Genomic DNA, 18,641 nt, shown 5'->3' on the forward strand with positions numbered 1-18,641 from the left:
GTTTGTATAGTATAGATATTCACTAATAGGCAAAAAGCCTTGCGGTTTAAGAATGTACCTATAGCCCACAGATACTTCTATCAAACTTTAAAAAGCAGGGAAATTGGGCAGCTCTAGTGAATGCACCAGGGGAGCAGGAGACCTGACCTCCTCTCTGAGATATTGTACTGCCTTACAAATTGGTCAAAATGCAAACACAATTTGGGTTGGTCTTTCACGGTCCAATCCACTTGCTGTGTAGCTTGGAAGAATTTGGTAACATGTGCCTCTGAGCATATGGTGAGTGGTGGCAAAACCTGCCATCTCCAAAGATGAAGAATTATATTTTTGTATGTTTGTTGGTGTTCTTCTTACTTTGCTTCTTTCCTGTGTTACTAATGTTTCTACAGAGAATCTAACCTAGAAAATTTTATTTCCCTCATTATTCATCCTAGAAATCTGTGTCAGAATTTATTTTTATTAATTTGAACACATTTTTATTGGTCAGTGTCACATGATGGTGAAGACAGCCTTTTGTATTTCAAATGGTTGGTTATGTTCTATTTCTATTTTGAGTGCATTAACAGTGGAATCTGAAACTGCAGTTTGATGTAAAAACAGACTGATTACAATATGTTGCTACTTCAGCAACGACTCTAGCTGTTGGAAAAAAGAGGATGCATGTTTTCAGCCTGCTATTTTTAAACCACCATTTAAGACAAGGTGGGCACGGTCAATTAAAAACATAGAGCACACCTAGAATTTTGCTAGAATATATTTCACCTCCCACTGTTTTATCTTGTGCAAACTGAGACACTCCTCATGTCAGTTGGAAACTATTCTGCAGAATTATTCAACAATTATTTTTGGAGGTTTTTTTAGTGTAAATTTAATGTTGCTGTACTTCACATATTCACTGAAATAGAAACAAAATAAAATGATTTCCTATAGGAAACTTCACTAAAATTGCAAAGCAAATCTAACATATTTAAAGTGACTATCTGAACTATATCAACAGTCTTAATAATGTTGCTTCCTCCCTGCTAAAACAAGATCAGCACAGCACATGTCTTCTTTCTATTATTTGGGCTGATTGCAGGTGTTGCCACCACTCCCCATATGCTCAGAGGCACATGTTACCAAATTCTTCCACGCTACACAGCAAGTGGACTGGACTGTGAAAGACCAACCCAAATGGTGTTTGCATTTTGACCAATTTGTAGAGCAGTACAATATCTCAGAGAGGAGGTCAGGTCTCCTGCTCCCCTGGAACATTCACTAGAGCTGCCCAATTTCCCTGCTTTTTAAAGTTGGATAGAAATAGCTGTGGGCTATAGGTACGTTCTTAAACTGTAAGGTTTTTTGCCTATTAGTGAATTTCCCTGCTTTTTAATCAGGGAGGTAAGAAATGGGATCCTATGCAAGCTTGATCATTTGCATGCTTATTGAGTTCAGTGGGATTAACTCCCCTGCAGTCATGCTTAGGATAGGTGAAACTGACCACAGGGGATGGGGAGGGGAGGAGGAGGAGGAGGAGGGAGGGAAGGCAGAGGGGACGTCTGGGATGGGAGCAGGCAGGAGGGGGAGGGGAGGAGAAGGACAGGTTTGATCATTTGCATGTTTATTGAGTTCAGTGCGATTTACTTCCATGCAATCATGCTTAGGATAGGTAGAACTGATTGGGAGGGAGGGAGGGAGGGAGGGCTGGAGTGGGCAGGGGAGGAGGAAGAAGGAAGAGGGGGAGAGGGAAGGAGGGGAAAAGCAGGTCTGATCATTTGCATGCTTATTGAGTTCAATGGGATTTACTCCTATGCAATCATGGTTAGGATAGGAAAAACTAACCGTGGGGGAGGGGGAAGGGGAAGGAGCATATTGGAGGGGGGCAAAGGAAGGGGAAGGGGAGGGCAGGTTTGACCATTTGCATGCTTATAGAGGTCAATGGTATCTACTTCTGTGCAATCATGCTTAAGATAGGTAAAACTGACCATGGGGAGGAGGAAGGGGAAGGAAGGGATTGGAAGGGGATGGGGAGGGAGGGGCAAAGGAAGAGGGAGGGAAGGGGCAAGAGGGAGGGGATAGGAGGCAGAAGGGAGGGTGGGTTTGATCTAGGGTTGCCAGGCTCAGGGCCTGAGAATGATTCTGTATCTGTAAGAGAAGAGAAAATTCATCCAAGTACAGGTTTTCTTGCAACACTGTAATGGGAAATACCACAAGGTGAAATTCTCCCTTCCCCCTGCACAACTTTTAAAGATACAGCAGACCTCTTGGAGGCTGGGCCTGGCAACCCTACTTTAATCATTTGCATACTTTTTGAGTTCAGCGGGATTTATTTCTGTGCAATCATGTTTGAAAATGGAAATGGACTGCCTTCAAGTCAACCGAACGTATGGTGACCCTTTGAATAGGGTTTTCATGGTAAATGCAGAGGTGGTTTTACCATTGCCTTCCTCTGAGGCTGAGAGGCAGAGACTAGCCAAAGGTCACCCAGTCAGTTTCATGGCTGTGTGGAGATTCGAACCCTGGTCTCCCAGGTTCTAGTCCAACACTGCCTTGGGGGAGGGAGGGGGAGGGGGAAATTGGATGGGTGGGCACTGGGCAGAGGGGAACACCCTTTCCTTTGCAAAAGGAAAACATTGTGAACAGTATCATTGCTTTTCAGTGTTTCCCTCACCTTTTTATTCTACCGCAGGAACATGTAGCGTCCCACCCAAATGTAAAACAAAGGTGTCCCTGGTCACATCAACACCAGGCCTTTATTTCACTTTGGGGTAGGGTTGCCAGATCTCCGGTTTTCTGCCGGAGTCTCCGGCAAAAGGGGGCCGTCTCCAGCCTCCGGCAATACTTTGTTTAAACTGGAGGATCTCCGGCTTTTCATTGGCCCCCTCAGCCACGCATGCGTGATTGACACACGCATACGTTGGGCTGTGGCTGGCCACCTTCCCGCCCTTTCTCAGTCAGGCAGCAGGGACTGCAGACAGAGAGACAGGAGGACTTGAGCAGCCGCCTCCCCTGCAGGGCCCCCCCAGCAACAGCAGCGCTGGGCGTAGAGTTAGAGGTAGGCCGTGGTAGAAACTGCTCAGTCCCATTGGAGCCGCTTCCGTCCATGGGCGACTAGAGCACAGTGTGGTTCTGGGGCAAGAAGGCCTCTCGGTCGGAGGTGGAACAGTCGCTTAGAGGCAGGCTGGTGGGGGGGCTGAGAGAGAGAGAGAGAGAGTGAGCATGAGGGGTGAAGCAGCCAGCCGTCCTTTCCGGAGCAGGGGAACCGGCTCCGGGCCTAAGAAGGAGCAGGCCCTGGCCAGCCTCCACTCCTGCTGAGGCTGGCAGGCCGCTCGGACGCCGTCTCCTAGCAACCGCTGCCGAGACGGGGCCCACGCGGCCTGGTAGCCTGAGCAGGAGGCGTGAAGAGGCGGTGGCAGTGGAGGCCAGTCTGGGCTGGCTCCTTCTTAGCCCCGGAGCCGGTTCCCCTCCTCTGGAAAGGACACCCGCTTCACCCCTTATGCTGTGGGCGCCGCTGGGCGGGAGTGGCCACGATGGAGCTCGGCAGTGGTGGCAGCGGCCGCAGCGTCTCTGGCTGGGGGGTCCATCGCGGCTGCGGCCGCCCAGCGGCACCCACAGCAGGAGGGGTGAAGCGGCCGGGCGTCCTTGGGGCTAAGAAGGAGCTGGCCCCGTCCGGAGTCCGCTGCTGCTGTGGGTGGCAGGCTGGAGAGAACCAAATGGCCTACCAAAACCAAATGGTCTGACACAAACTAGAATTTTCACTCCCAGCCATAATCATACATTGAAAAGACACCAGAAATCTCATGTTGTGTTTAATTACCCCTCAAAACATTTTAGTTGACCTCTCATACCTAACAGTGGAGTCATTAATCTATAGTATGTATCCTGAATGAGGCTTGGGAAGGGTTTGTGTGAAGGGGTATAGTTTTAAATGTGCAAAAATATTTTAACACTGATCTCCAATAAGGTGGTTTATTTTTTTTTTACCAGTGCCTTTTGAAAGTGTACAAGTTTCTTTATAGGTAGGGCTGCAAACATATTGGAAATCTTAATTTAATCATAGTTCCTAGGAAGCTGCCATTTGTCCATCTAACTCTTGTCTACAGCAGTGTTCTTCAACCTTGGGTCCCCAGATGTTTGTTTATTTATTATTTGATTTATATCCCGCCCTTCCTCCTAGCAGGAGCCCGCCAGATGTTGTAGGACTACAACTCTCATCATCCCCAGCCAACTTGCTAATGGGTATGGATGATGGGACTTGTAGTCCAACAACATCTGCAGACTCAAGGCTTCAGACCCAACAAGTAGTTGATGGTAGTTTTCCAGTGTTTCAAATAGGTTCTTAGCTGTACTGAGAGATACTGGAAACTGAACCTGGGCCCTTCTGCATTTAAAACGTGCTCTTGCTGAGCTTACAGCCCTACTCACCACCCCATCAGATTTTGCATATGGGTAAAAAACTTTCTGAAGCAAGAAGACTCCTTTTTAGGGGAAGCATATGTGTTGGAGTAGGCAGCCAGTCCCTTAATTGTCTCCCTGGGCTCCTGCGGGAGGAAGGGCAGGGTATAAATTAAGTAAATAATAGTTCATGGTAAGAAAAGGGGAATGTCTCTAAAGACTGCACTTGTCATCTTCAGTTTTTAGGTACTTGCATTAAATCTCTTAATCTGCTCATCTAGTTGGGTCACCTTTTTTAAGAAGTCAAACTGCATAGTCATGTAAAGAGAACAAGGCCAACTTTGTACAGTGGTGCTTATTCCCAGTAAGTGGGTGTAGAGTTGCAGGCTGAAGTATTTTTGCTGCATTAAACTTGAAAATACAATTTATTTTATTTATGTGTATTGTATCCCACTCATCATAGACCTCTAAGCAGCAACCAAATCTTAAAATCCATTAAGAGCAATTAAAACATATCCAGCAATGAGAACGGACAAAACAGCAGTAAACGTCACATACTCATAAAAGCCTGAGCAAAGAGGTGTGGTTTTTCCTGGTGCTGAAACGCCAATGTACTCTTGGATGTGGCTTAGTTTCCATTGGACAATGAGCCCCCAGTTCTCTAAGCTGTTTGGATGCACTATTCAAATGTTTTAAATGTACACAGTAGAAAAAGAAATCCAAATAAAACTAAAGGATCAAAATTAGTTTTTAAAATTTGGGGGAATGTTTCACCTAAAAGGTGGCAGAAGGCAGGCCTTCCTAAAGTGGACTTTCCAAAGGCAGGGAACCACCACTACACAAAAAGCTTTCTTCATTTGCTACCTGCTGCACTACAAGCAGCAGAGGGATATGTGAAGACGGAGGTGGATGGGCAGATGTATCCAAGAGCATCTTACATGTTCTAGGTTGGATTTGGAGAGGGGGAAGGGCAGATAGTCTTATCAGCTTCAACTGGTGTGCATCAAACTTGTATGCCCACACCAGTATTAAGCTGGCAAATTCTAGGATGTCCTTACAACAGACTGTTAAGATAGATTTGTTCTCATACTGGAAAGAGTGAATGCAGAAACACTGAGGTGATATTTTAGCCAGGAACTTTACTCCTCACACTTAGTCACTATGCTACCTTGTTCATCCCCCTCTTTACCCCTTCTCTGTCTTACTTTGGAAGTAGTCCTTACTTCCTTATTCCTCAGGCCCAATTTGCTACAGTAGGTTTTACTTCATCAGGAATGAGTTGCACACTGTTCAGTAGCATCGGAATAACAGTTACAAAGCTGACTGATTGATTCCACATAAACACCAACCACCACCACCCATGAGAGTATGCTGCTGTCATTAAAATGACCAACAGGGTCCAGTCACAGGCATAGGTAATTTTATATTAAAAGAAATTGTTATGTGCCTTCAAGTCAATTATGACTTATGGCGACCCTATGAATTAGTGACCAACAGCATCTGTCGTGAACCACCCTATTCAGATCTTGTAAGTTCAGGTCTGTGGCTTCCTTTATGTAATCAATCCATCTCTTAGTTTTTCCCAGCATTATTGTCTTTTCTAGTGAATCCTGTCTTCTCATGATGTGTCCAAAGTATGATAACCTCAGTTTCATCATTTTAGCTTCTAGTGATAGTTCTGGTTTAATTTGTTCTGACACCCAATTATTTGTCTGTTTTGCCTAGAATGCCCTCCCTTGTCCTTAACATGGCTGCAACCATATCTACTCAGAAGTAACTCATATTGAGTTCTATGGGGCTTAGTTCCTTAATAAGCATGTTTACAGTTGATGCCTTCAGGGGCATCCATCTGTGCTCCCATCTAACATCTCTGCAACACTAGGCTCCTTTCTTCCAATAATGGCCTGGCCTGAGGGCACGTAAACCCTTCTTGCCAGAAGCAAGTAAGCTAGATTAAATGTTCCCTAAAGGCGTTGAACTGTGACCTGGCAGACCAGGGTTCGAATCCCCACACAGCCATGAAGCTCACTGGGTGACCTTGGGCCAGTCACTGCCTCTCAGCCTCAGAGGAAGGCAATAGTAAACCACCTCTGTCTGAATGCTGCTTACCATGAAGACCCTATCTGGGATCAACTTGAAGGCAGTCCATTTCCATTTTGCATCACCATAAGCTTGTGAGAAAGAATGACCTTGTCACTTCAGATGGACCTAGGAACACCCTATTTTAGGTAAGATTTCTATTTTAATCTCCAATCAGAGAAATTTTTTTTAATGGTATGCTCCAAGCAACTGTGGTTGATACAATGTATCATGTTTAATGACGTCACTAGGGCCCGTCACTAGAGCTCCAGTAACATTGGCAGAATAGGGGTTGTGTTCTACCTAACGCTAAAGTGAACGGAACCTCAGGACAAAGATTTCTCTTTGCACAATGGAATGTTCTCCCCCTTTCCTCCTGCTTGCTCTAAATTTTTTGCTCTAAATCTGTTCTGGGGTTCCCCAAGCCTCTGGAGCAGATTTGGGGATGATGTGGGGCGCACATGGGGGAAGAGAGGGTGGAAAGTCCCATTGCACAAACAGAAGTCTTTCTGTGTCTTTTTCCTTAACCTGAAATATTTCTTTGCTCTCTGTCTATCTTTGTGGATGGAGATGGCGTCTTCTGTTTCTAAAGTATTATATTTTATTTTTCCCTATTTAAGGCCAGATGACAGACCTCATTTATGCAGAAAAAGATCTTGTACAGTCGTTAAAAGCATATATTGAAGAAGAAGAATCTAAGCTGGTGAAAATTAAAAGGTAAAAGGATGAGACACAGTTGTATCTTTCCATTTTAATGTAGTACCTTTGCTCTTTTCTGTCACTGGATATGGTCACACTTATATTGTCTTTGGGATTGGAGCAAGGAGCGAAATTAGATTAAATGATCAATGTTTCGACAGAAATTATTCTCATGGTTTGGGATAGAGGAAACTAATGGCTGAAATGGTGCTCAAGTCAACTTTCTATATGCCCTTGTAGCCTTATATCTCAATCCCATGTTTGGATTGGGTCCAAAATTCCTTTTCCCATTCACTCACTTCTGTCATTGCACTAGTACCCAACTCTAGCAAAAATGAGTCAGTGCTGCTCTGCCTTAATATTTTCTAGTCTAGCCTGTCCCATCCTGGTGCTCGGTACTTGGTACTCTGTGTAATATAAAGATGGAGAACATGTGTCATCTTGCCCCCGCCCCCTGGCTTTGTTGAACTTCAGTTCCCATCATTCCTGACCATTGGCCATTTTGACTAGGAGCAATGGGAGTTGGGGTCTAGCAGTATGTGGAGGCCATAGGCGCCTCATCACTGGTCTAATTATGATCTTACTATTTCTCTTCACAGTCTGCCATCACTTTGTCCCAGTTTATTGTTTTGAGTTACCAGCTGTGGTCACCTTCCTGCACATTGGTTTTTTGAAGCCTTGGCCTATAAGGGCTACTGGAGATTTTCCCCAATGAACCATAGGCTGGCTTTTTATTTAAAGGTTAATCTTATCTAAGATGGAGGAAATATGTTCTGAATGTTCACCTCTTTCTTGCATCCACACCAGTTATTTCAACTCCCTGCACCAAATTGGGCTGTAAGAAAGCAATAATAAAAATATTTAAAAAATAATGAACACCAAGATGATTCACTTTAAATTTTACTATATAACTAGTAGAGTGCAAAAAACATAGTAATCGCTAAGCAACACAGCTCAAGAAAGAAAAAGGATGCAGGGGAAGGCAATTGGGGCTTTTGTATTTACATCATTACCCTCCCAGAGCATGTGGTATGCCTGGTCTAAAAATAAAATCAAAACCATAATTGTCTCCCATTGAGGCATGTACTTGTGTTTTGCAGTTGGGCTGAGAAGATGGAATTGCTAACTATCAAATCCACTTCAGATCCAGAAGGTTATCTTGCACACCCAGTCAATGCATATAAACTGGTGAAGCGTCTGAACACAGAATGGCTGGAACTAGAGAATCTGGTTCTTGAGGATGCAACCAAAGGTGAGGATTTTAAGAAAACCAACACTTTAAAGTAATCAGTGTGGAAAGCAAACCTCCTTATCTTACCAATGTTAGTTTTCAAAAAATGTTAGCTAACATTCTTGCCTTTGTCAATGAGTTCAGTTTCTTGTCTCCTCACAAGAATGTTGGATTTGTTTTTAATTTCGTTCAGTGGTGGTAATACTCATTAACAAGCAGTGGTGGCTGTGGCTCCATATCAGTGGGGCAGTAGAATCTGCTCCAGGTTTTAGTTCGAACTTTCAAGGAGCTGTCCAAAGTACAAGGAATTACCATTAAACGATTTTTCTTAGTCAGTATTTCACTGTAGTCACAAGTGTGCCCATGGAAGTGTATGTGGTTCTGTTGACGTGTGTGCGTTGTTGCGTGAAACAGCATACATTACGTTGGAGTTAAGTTGAGCAAGAAACTTCTTCAGAGCATTAGAGCATGTTAAGAGTCTTTATTAAGACATTATGGCCAAAGGCTTAAGAGTAAATACATGTTGAGTTTCTTCAGTCACCCCCCTTCTGGTACATCTCTCTCCAAAGGTAAAAAACACAGAAGAGAACCTCTCAGTTCAGAGGCAATACACAGAAGACACAGCTTAACACAAATAGCTGCTAGAACTTTTCCCAGTCTATCAGATGGTTACCATAGCAACGGCCTTGGCAGTCCGTTCCCAGACTGGGCAAAGACATAACTCCCCCTAGTTACAGTTTTTCAGACTTGATGGAAAACAAACTCAGTGACAGTGCGGTTCAATGGTCAACAGGTTCTCCCTTATGGAAGGTCTTCCAGCAAAGCTGCTGGGCAGCCATTTGTTGGGGATACTCTCACTCTGGATTTCCTGCATTGAGCAGGGAGTTGGAATACATGACCCAAAGACACCCACACCTACACCCTTCCAATTTGTATGATCCTATCATATTCATTAAGATGAGGTGGTGCTGAGAAGCCCCACATATTCAGCTGTATTTATTTATTTGAAATATTTGTATACCACCCTTCATTATAAATTCCAGGGCAGTGTACAGGATACATTAAGACAACAACAAAAATTACAATCATAAATACAGCAAACCAGAAACTTAAGTAAGCATCAATACAGGCATATCACTTAAAGTAACTTATCAACTATAAGCAAACGATTGAGTAAAGTTTCAGCAAGTGCTGAAATGCAACTAAGGTTATTTGATATGCTTATTCCACACTTTCTTGAAGGAGCTCAGGCGCTAACTTCACCTTATGCACAAGGGTATATTTTAGACTCCAGATGCCTTTTTCTGTAGAAAAGCAACAAAACGAAAGTCAGTGCAGAGAAGTGGGTGGGGGCTTGTGCTGTTCCTTGGTTGCCACACTCCAGATTGACCTGACCCTCCCCCCCAATCAGGTTTTCCTCTTGTGGGGTTTCAGATGTTTAAATACACATTTGAAACACTTCTGTTTCAAGGTGTGACGTTTGGAGCAATAAAAAGGTTAAATTGCCCTTTCCTGAAGCTGTTTTTCTAAAGGGAGGGAGAAGTATTTGCATTGATAATGCATGCAATGGATCTGCATGATCTAATAAGTACATTTGCATGGATCGTATCGTCAACCTTTCAGAGGGGGATTTTAGTCTCATATCAACTTTGTCAGGTATATTAGGGTGACAAACACGGATCTGTTAAAGGCCACCTAGTAACACTAGTGTTTTTTTTCTGACGACCAAGCAAAGCATGAACAAAAGATACACATCTCCACTCAACAAAAACCCAATGGGCATGTACCAGCACTCATCTCTATTGTGTGTTTGGAGGCATGCAGGGAATATTGGTGTAGACTTGCCTGCAATTCTAAAGTGTGAATTGGCCCTAACTAGGGATTGGAACCTAGGTTTTCTGTGTCCAGATTTGGCTGCTTCACCACACTGGGTCTCAAGACGGGAAATATAGTGTGCAGACGTTTACTTTCTACTCTGGCTCACATTACGTGGGAAGAGTAAGGAATCTTTCTCCAAAGTTAAATTGTCTTTTGGCTTGCTGAAATTTTGGGTAAGAGCAATTGGCACTAGAGCAGCAGTGTTTTATTAAAAAGTGCTGAAACAGCCCCAGATATTTCTACAGCAAAGAAGTCCCAAATGTTTCCTTAAGGGTATCATTAATCAGATGTTTTGTCTAACATCTGTTGCTTCTGCTGCCTGTCCAGCAAGTGATAGCTGTGTTGAATTGTCCCTAAAACTCATCATTTGCCACCTGGCAAACCACCCACAACTGGTGAGCACTGACCATAAAAAACAGGAGTCATTTGTCTTCCAAGTCTTCCTTCTCAAAAGAATTCAAAAATCCATGAAGTAAATAAGTCAGAAATATTAAGGGGTAAGATCTATACCAGTAAGCAAGAGAATTAGAGAGAGGATAACACAAAGTGCACCTTGAATAACTCTCTGTGCCAGGTGTGGGGAACCTTTGGCCCTTCAGATGTTGCTAAACTACCAGTCCCATCAGCCTTAGCAAGCATGGCCAGGGATGATGGGAGTGGCAGTTGAGCAACATCTGGAGGGCCAAAGGTTCCCCACCCCTTCTCTATGCTAAACCAGAAGGCCTATTTATGGCAAATGAATCAGTGTTCCTCCCCTTGTGTGTGTGTGTGTGTGTGTGTGTGTTATGATACTAGCATGAGATTTAAGCAAGAGCAGGTTTTTGCATGCCCCTCACTTCTTCACGACCCTCCGTGGCACAGAGTGGTAAGTGGCGGTAACGCAGCCGAAGCTCTGCTCACGGCCGGAGTTCGATTCCAACGGAAGGAGGAAGTTGAATCTCCGGTAAAAGGGGTCGAGGTCCACTCAGCCTTCCATCCATCCCTGGTCGGTAAAATGAGTACCTGGCATACGCTGGGGGGTAAAGAAAGGCTGGGGAAGGAACTGGCAATCCCACCCCATATATACGGTCTGCCTAGTAAACATCACAAGACGTCACCCTAAGAGTTGGAAACGACTCGCACTATAAGTGCGGGGACACCTTTACCTTTTCCCACTTCACAATTTCAAATCTGGTCTTGCAGAATATAAACTGCCATTGGAACGTAATGTCTGAGTCTATACAAATCACTTTTCCTTTTGTATCCAGACAGTGCCTTTGATGCTTTTAGTCTATGACTTGCTGGGTCACAGTAGCACATGGCAATTAAATTCTGCTATCCAGATGTGATTTGCAGAAGTTCTGGAGTTTAGCTTGCAGTTTCTGTTTTCTAAAATGCCATGTTAAGGGCATCTTTATGTAAAACCATTTCCCTGTTTTTTCTTCTAGAACTGTTCTGTACACTAAGCTTATCTTTTTTGCAAAGCAGGTTTTTTGACAAGAAAGACTTGCTAATGTTTGAGTATAGCAAAGGAAATGCTGTTTCTCAGAAATCAACCACATGTGTTTTGTGTGCATGTGTGCACTTATATTAAAGGGGAAATGCTTTGAAAAGTACTTTTTTTAGCCAGGAGTTGTAGTGTATGCTGCAGCAGTTTTCCACAAGAAACTGAACTTTTGAAGCTTTCTACAGCGGACGATGACTATCTTTACTGACAAAGGATATGTGCAAAAGTGATAATGGATGGTGGTTGCTTTACAACTACTGCTTCATGTTTCCTTTGTTTCTAAGATATTGGTGATATGTGAGTGAATACTGGGAGTGCAGCCAGGCCTATCTCACTGCCTGTTACGGAATGGCTTCTACTTGAGTTTCTTCGCCTTCTATAGCTGACAGTGAGATCTGGCTATGAACATTGTTTGCCTGATCGCAGCAATTAGAACAGGCTGGGTAGGTTGGAACTGTATTCTTTTGCAGCTTAAGAAAAAGCCTGTCATAAGCTTCTGTCCTTCCTGTTTATTTCTGATGCTGGAACAGTTGAAAAATCTATGCAGTTTGAGCCCTCGTAACGTAACCCCTGATGTAGGTATGTACTCCACTAGATCCTGTCTGTAACTCCTCTTGTTGTCACATCGTCTCATAGATAGATCTGAGCCATCACTGTATGCATTTCTAGTGTTCTAGACCAGCCTTCCACAACCTGATGCCCTCCAGATGTTTCGGTGGACTGCAGCTCCCATCATTCCTGGCCATTGGTCATGCTGGCTAGAATTACTGCTGTACAGCCATTCTTTTCAGGGGCCACACACTGTTGGGAGCACCCCAGATTTGCTTGTTTGTTTACTGGTCTTGATTTTTATCACCTATTTCCATTTCTGGAATTTTCTTTAAATAATGTCTGCTAGTTTCTGAAGACTATTTCTTCTGACAGTCCTGTATGAGAGGGTGCGCTGTGTGTATACATACATATTCATAAATACATCATTTCTGTATTAGGTTGGCAGCCCTTAGTTGACTGTTGAAATGTTGCACTTGCTTTTATTTGAGGTATTATTAGAGGATCAAACAATCTATGTTAAGAAAAGACTTAATTGGAATGCATATGTAAGATGGATTCAGATGACACACATTTTTCCTGCTAAGTAATTACTACAAAGTGGAATCAATTTGGAGTAGAAATACATAATATAAGCTCTGGGTGGTGGATCTCATGGCAACCATGGTCTTAGCTAGTCACCTCTCCAGTTCAGGTATAATAGTAAAACCATGGGTTGCCCATCAGAGCTGAGCCTAGGACTCATACATTTTCTTCTTTCCGCTTCCTCCTTTTTTTCTGCACTCCATTCCCTGCCTCATTTCCTGATTTGACCAAGCCATGATTTGCTGTTATATCCAAATTGGCCAAACAGTGGTTTGTGCAAATCATAGTTTGCCTTCAAACCAGAATTGAAACCATGGCTTGAAGTGAGTTCCAATTCTGGTTTGGAGGCAACGGCAAGGAATGATTTGTCCAAACTAGAAAGTGGGGTTGGGATTTTGAACAAGTGAGTAGAGTAGGGAGGAAGAAATGTGCTAGTATAAGGCTTATCCCCAACAGCCAGTCCATGGTTTTGTGGTTATATCCAAAGCAGATCACTGTGTGTTAGGAAAACATGGTAGCAATCGAGTCCATCATATATTGGACCCAATTATTACAAATTAGGAATGGAGAACCTGTATCCCTCCAAACTTTATTGGACTCCAACTCCCATCATCCCTGAGCATTGGCCATGATGGCTGGGGTTATGGAAGTTGGAGTTCAACAAAATCTGGATGGACACAGGTTCTCCATCCTTGTTGTACATGGAGTGTACATGGGATAGCTGCAAACGTTCCTTCCCTGTTGCCTAAATTCACTTTTACGTGCTTACTGTAGAGATTTCTCCGCTTAATACCTCTTGTGTATTTAGTTCATGAATTTTTATCTTCATGCCAGATAGCAAAGAACTATATATGCTGTACAGTTTTAGAGAGCTTGATGAGATCATTTTGGTTTATGTTTAAACTTTCAGCTTTTTGAATCCCACAGAGGTTATGTTGTGGAATAAAGCCGATGTTCCCAATTGTAGACCAGTCTGGTATCAATTATATGCATCTGAGATCCATAGTACTAACTGTTTCTGTCTTGTTCAAACAAAGGTTTTATTGCAAATCTCACAATTCATCGTCAGTTCTTTCCAAATGAAGAAGATGAGACAGGAGCTGCCAAGGCATTAATGCGCTTGCAGGACACCTACAAGCTTGACTCTGAAATAATCTCAAAAGGAGAATTTCCAGGTGAGGGTTGGGAGCTACTTGATGACTTTATTAAACACAGTGATGCTTGTGTTTTGGTTTCTCGATATTTATTGTCAATCACAATTGAGTAAGCAATGAAGCCTTAAAGGTGTATTCTACGCTGTTTCCTCTCAAACATAATTGCTGGTGGTGTTAGTGTGCCAGTGTTTCAGCATTTCCAGACCTGTGGTCAGCCATGAAAATCTTATAATCTTCACCAGATTTCAGGAAAGCCTGCTAAGCCATATCTATAGCATCATCGTGAAACCGCAGGAAAAGGCCTGGAAATGTATAATGCTGTTGTCGTAGTTGCTAAGTTTAAAAAAAGGATGGAGAATCTAAATTGTTAAGATGTATAACTCTATTCTACTTCACACAGGTATGCAAACTCAGTATTGCTGGACTGGAGGGCATTTTAAGGTCACCTCAGCATTTTCAGGCAGAACAAGAACTTGGCAAGCTGTGTATTAGCACTCCAGTGATAATTGAGATTCGTGTGGGTTTAAATGTTTTTGAAGCAGGAAAAGTAACTTACTCAGGCTTCATGTTCAGTATAAACATGTTTGGCTTCAAATCATGTTAACTTGGGATTTGTTTCAATTTCTCAATTTGAATTAGTATATTTGGCAAGAAGTGACTACTCAATGGTAACTCTATTTCATATTTCTATCTTGTTTAATGTTTTTATAATTGTACCATATTTTTCACACTTGCTCATATTTTAATGTGGTTTTATTTGTTGTACACCGCCCTGAGAGCTTCTTGCTATAGGGCGGTCTAAAAATGTAATTAAATAAATAAATAAATAAATAATGTCTGGAGACAAAGGTATATAAATATAATTTTGGTATCAAAGAATTATGCCTATGACCTGTTAATTCTCCAAATGAGAGCACTGAAGTTTTGAGTAGGGCTATTTTATTTCATTTGTGTCCTCCCTTCCCTACAAGGAACTCAGAAAAAATTCTAGATTCACAACAATTCTGTGAGGTTCTTTAAGCTGTTCAGGTGATACTTAAGCACTCAGAACTTCTACATATATACTGGCTGTATTTGCACATCACATTAAACCATTGTTAATGTTTAACTGTGGTTTAATGCAAATGAGCAGTGTGCTAGTGTACCCTGCTCAAAAGTCTCTGCTCCTCCCTTGTTCCTGGCCACATTGGTAGCAACAAACTACAGGCCTTGGCTTGTTGTGTCATCTGATCCCATGCTCACAGAAGCGGTTTGCTTCCATGCTGCACCGAATTCACCTTCTGGTAAGCAGCAGTGACATTGCTGCTGGGAAGATAGCATTAAAGTTTCACCCCACCAGGCAAGCCACTTCTGCATGCTCGGACTTTGTTTCCCCAAAAGAAATCATGAGCAGTAAGCCTAGAACAGATCTTGACTACCACCTGTGGTTTGTTTGTAGAGGGTTCAAATGACAGGATAAGGCAAGACTTTAAACTGCAAAGTGGCAGCATCCCCCCTGCAGTTAAAAAGGGCAGTGTGAGTGGGTGGAGGGAGGCACTGGGCCTGAAGAAAACATGCTTAAGGACACGCATTCTTTGAGTTCATCTGCTCTTCCTGCATCTTTTAAATGCAGAAGGCCTTTCATCATACTTTGAGAAGGCCGAATTTTGACTCTGAATTTTCTTCACATTCCCTCTTATCCTGTGCCATTCATACTGGTAGCAAAAAGCACTGTATCATAAAGGAATACCACTTGTCATTTTCAAGTTGTATTTGCTTTATGTGTTTGTGCACATATGCATGCCAGCAAAGAGTCTGAAAACCTCAACTCAGGTAGTTGTGGGTTTGCTGGGTTTTAAAGTTAAGTTACTTGCAATCTGCTGCTGCATACCAAGGCAGCTTGAAAGCAGTGAATGTACACAGATCTTATTTCCGGTTGGTTGTGCAGGTTTTGTGGGTAGACAGGCGAAGTCATTTAAAAAAACCATGATTTTCATTATAATAATCATTTTATTAGTGTGCCGCCCTTTAATGCTAAACCATGCTCAAAGCAGCTTGCAGCAACATCAGAAGAGTCCACACAATTAAATATAGCAACATTTCAAGAACAAAACATAACAAAATTTAGATAGTCATACAAATATTAATAGGCAAATCATCTCATATTCATACAAGACATTGCCCTCAGCTACAACCCCTAAGTCAGTCAGGGCTCTGGCCACTTTGGCCAGGTAGAAATGAGCCAGACAGAGAAGCCAGAACCAGATTTTGCCGGACTCACAATTAGATGGTCTCAGCAACAGAAACAGCCTATGTAGCTGGACACAGTCAGGGCCCCACCCTCCCAGGCAGATGGAAATGAGCCAGACAGAGAAGCAAGGGACTTCCGCACGTGTGCTTAGCACATCCACACGCAGCACATCCCATTTGACAACATGGGGAGGATAAATAGAATAGGGTGATTTCAGATACCTTTAGCATTCAGGAAACTCTCATACTGTTCTCAAAGCAGAAATGGCTAGGTTGTAATTACATTTGTGTCTCTCAATTCAGGGACAAAGTACAGATCAGTCCTGACAGTGGATGACTGCTTTGGCATGGGGAAAACGGCATATAACGAAGGGGATTATTACCACACTGTGCTTTGGATGCAGCAGGCATTGAAACAGCATGATGAAGGCGAAGAAGCCACCATCACAAAGGTGGAGATCCTGGATTACCTCAGCTATGCTGTCTTTCAGCTTGGCGACATACACAGAGCTATGGAGCTCACAAGGCGTTTGGTGTCCCTCGGTAAGTAGGAGAAATTGTACATACTTCTTATATCGTGGAAAGATAGCTGCACCTCAAGTTATGCAGTTATGCTGATGGAGAAGCCAAACTAGCATAATGTTCTGCCTTTGGGGATATGGTAAACATTTCGGGTATGGGCAGGGAACCTTTTTAAACCCAAGGGCCAGGGACCATGTGCCAGTGGTGAGCGGGTCCTAAGACAAAAGTGGATGGGGCAATGTTACATTCCAACCACACATAGAGGTTTCTCCACATTGGCATGTGCACAAACTCATATTTCTCTCCATCATCCATACAGCAAGGGGCATTACTACAGTTCAAGGACACATTCTGGCCAGACAAAAGCACTCAAGGAAGGCATGGAGCAGGTCTCAGACCAGTCAAAGTTTTCCCAAATGGGAGTGGGAGACAAACAACTTTTTTCATTGTATAGAGTAATTCAGAGTTCTGCTTTTTCTGCTGAAATCCTGCCAAATATTTCATTTCTTTTCTGAGACCCCACTCCTATGTACAAGGGAGAGGAAACCTGTTGCTGGACTGCAACTCCCATCATCCCTGACGAATGGCAAGGCTGACTGAGACTGATGGGAGTTGGAGTCCAACAAAAATGTGGAGGGCCAGAAGTTCCCCATTCCTGCTATACACCCATACTTGGGATTATGTCTCCTTGAATTTGGTATGATTTACTACAGGGTTGCCTAGATTGTTTGTTGGGTATTTTCTGCCATCTGAAAAATATTTTGTTTCCATGTAGTAGTGCTTGTCTCCTCAGGTTCATAAACACTTGGATTAGTACTTGGACTTAGCTCATGTTAGTTGAATGTCTGTTTCCTGATGCTTGGTGAGGCCAGACATTTAAAATTAAGTTGCACGCAGCTGCATTGCTAGACCTGAGAATGCTCACTTTTCCTTAAGCTTCTTTCCATATATGCTCCTCCCATCCTTGGCCTTTCCTGGTATCTCTTGTATGCTGTTTACTAGTTACTAACTGTTATGGCTGCACTCTAAACGTGTGTTTAAGTGATCCTTGCCTAGTTAAAACTCTTTGAGGTGTCATGCTCTATCAAATATCAATGTTTCACACTGAATCTAAAACTGAAAAGAAACACGATTATGCCAGGATTTTTGTATTTTCTAGAAAGCACAATTCATCAACATTGCCACACATTTAGACAGATACAACAGAAACATGGTGGTGTTTGCAGATTAGCAGGCATAGGTTTCTTAGTCACTCTTTTTCCTCATGACATCTGACATCAGTCAGTGCAATTAGTCACTTGGATAAAGATTCAGTTTATCCAGCCTGGAACAATAGTTGATTCTATTTCTGTCAGGGATCCCTTCAGTCAGGGGTAGCCAACATGGTTCCCTTCAGATGTTATTGGACTACAGTACTTTTCACCTCTGACCATTGGCCATGTTGTGGAGCTGATGGGAACAACATCTGGAGGGCAGCATGTCCGCTATTCTGTGACTTCAGTCAACAGTGAAGACCTGAAGAGGAATGATGACATGCTAATGTTACATTCTGCATTAAAGTAGGGGAAAACTGTATTAAAAGGCTGATGTAGGCATATTTCTTTTAATCAGTCTAGAATGCTGTAGGGCTGGTGAAATCTATTAATCTACAAAAAAAATTGCATAAAAATTCAGGGTGAAACATTGCAGTAACATCATCAGAGCTACCTTTATTTCATTGTCTCTTTCATTTTTGTTTCTCTGTTTCTATCCCATCAAACAAGAAGTGCTTGAGGCCATGGCTGACAGCTTGGGAAAGAACTCTGAGTGAGGCAAAAGCTAAGTCGCCTTGGCTAGTTGCTTAGGTATTAGCAAT

At 42.9% G+C, this 18,641-nt stretch overlaps 1 protein-coding gene across 3 annotated transcripts in view; it reads left to right on the top strand.

Moving 5' to 3' along the window:
* The window catches only part of P4HA2 (prolyl 4-hydroxylase subunit alpha 2), a 72,937-nt gene that overhangs the window by 30,111 nt on the left and 24,185 nt on the right, over nucleotides 1-18,641 (top strand). For all 3 annotated transcript variants that reach the window (XM_061617070.1, XM_061617068.1, XM_061617069.1), the window contains 4 exons: nucleotides 7,074-7,170; nucleotides 8,253-8,404; nucleotides 13,919-14,056; nucleotides 16,568-16,807. In XM_061617070.1, coding sequence (XP_061473054.1) covers nucleotides 7,074-7,170; nucleotides 8,253-8,404; nucleotides 13,919-14,056; nucleotides 16,568-16,807 — 627 coding nt within the window. The remainder of the gene's footprint in view (nucleotides 1-7,073; nucleotides 7,171-8,252; nucleotides 8,405-13,918; nucleotides 14,057-16,567; nucleotides 16,808-18,641) is intronic.

Source organism: Rhineura floridana, chromosome 3, assembly GCF_030035675.1.
Source record: "Rhineura floridana isolate rRhiFlo1 chromosome 3, rRhiFlo1.hap2, whole genome shotgun sequence".
Taxonomy (NCBI): domain Eukaryota; kingdom Metazoa; phylum Chordata; class Lepidosauria; order Squamata; family Rhineuridae; genus Rhineura; species Rhineura floridana.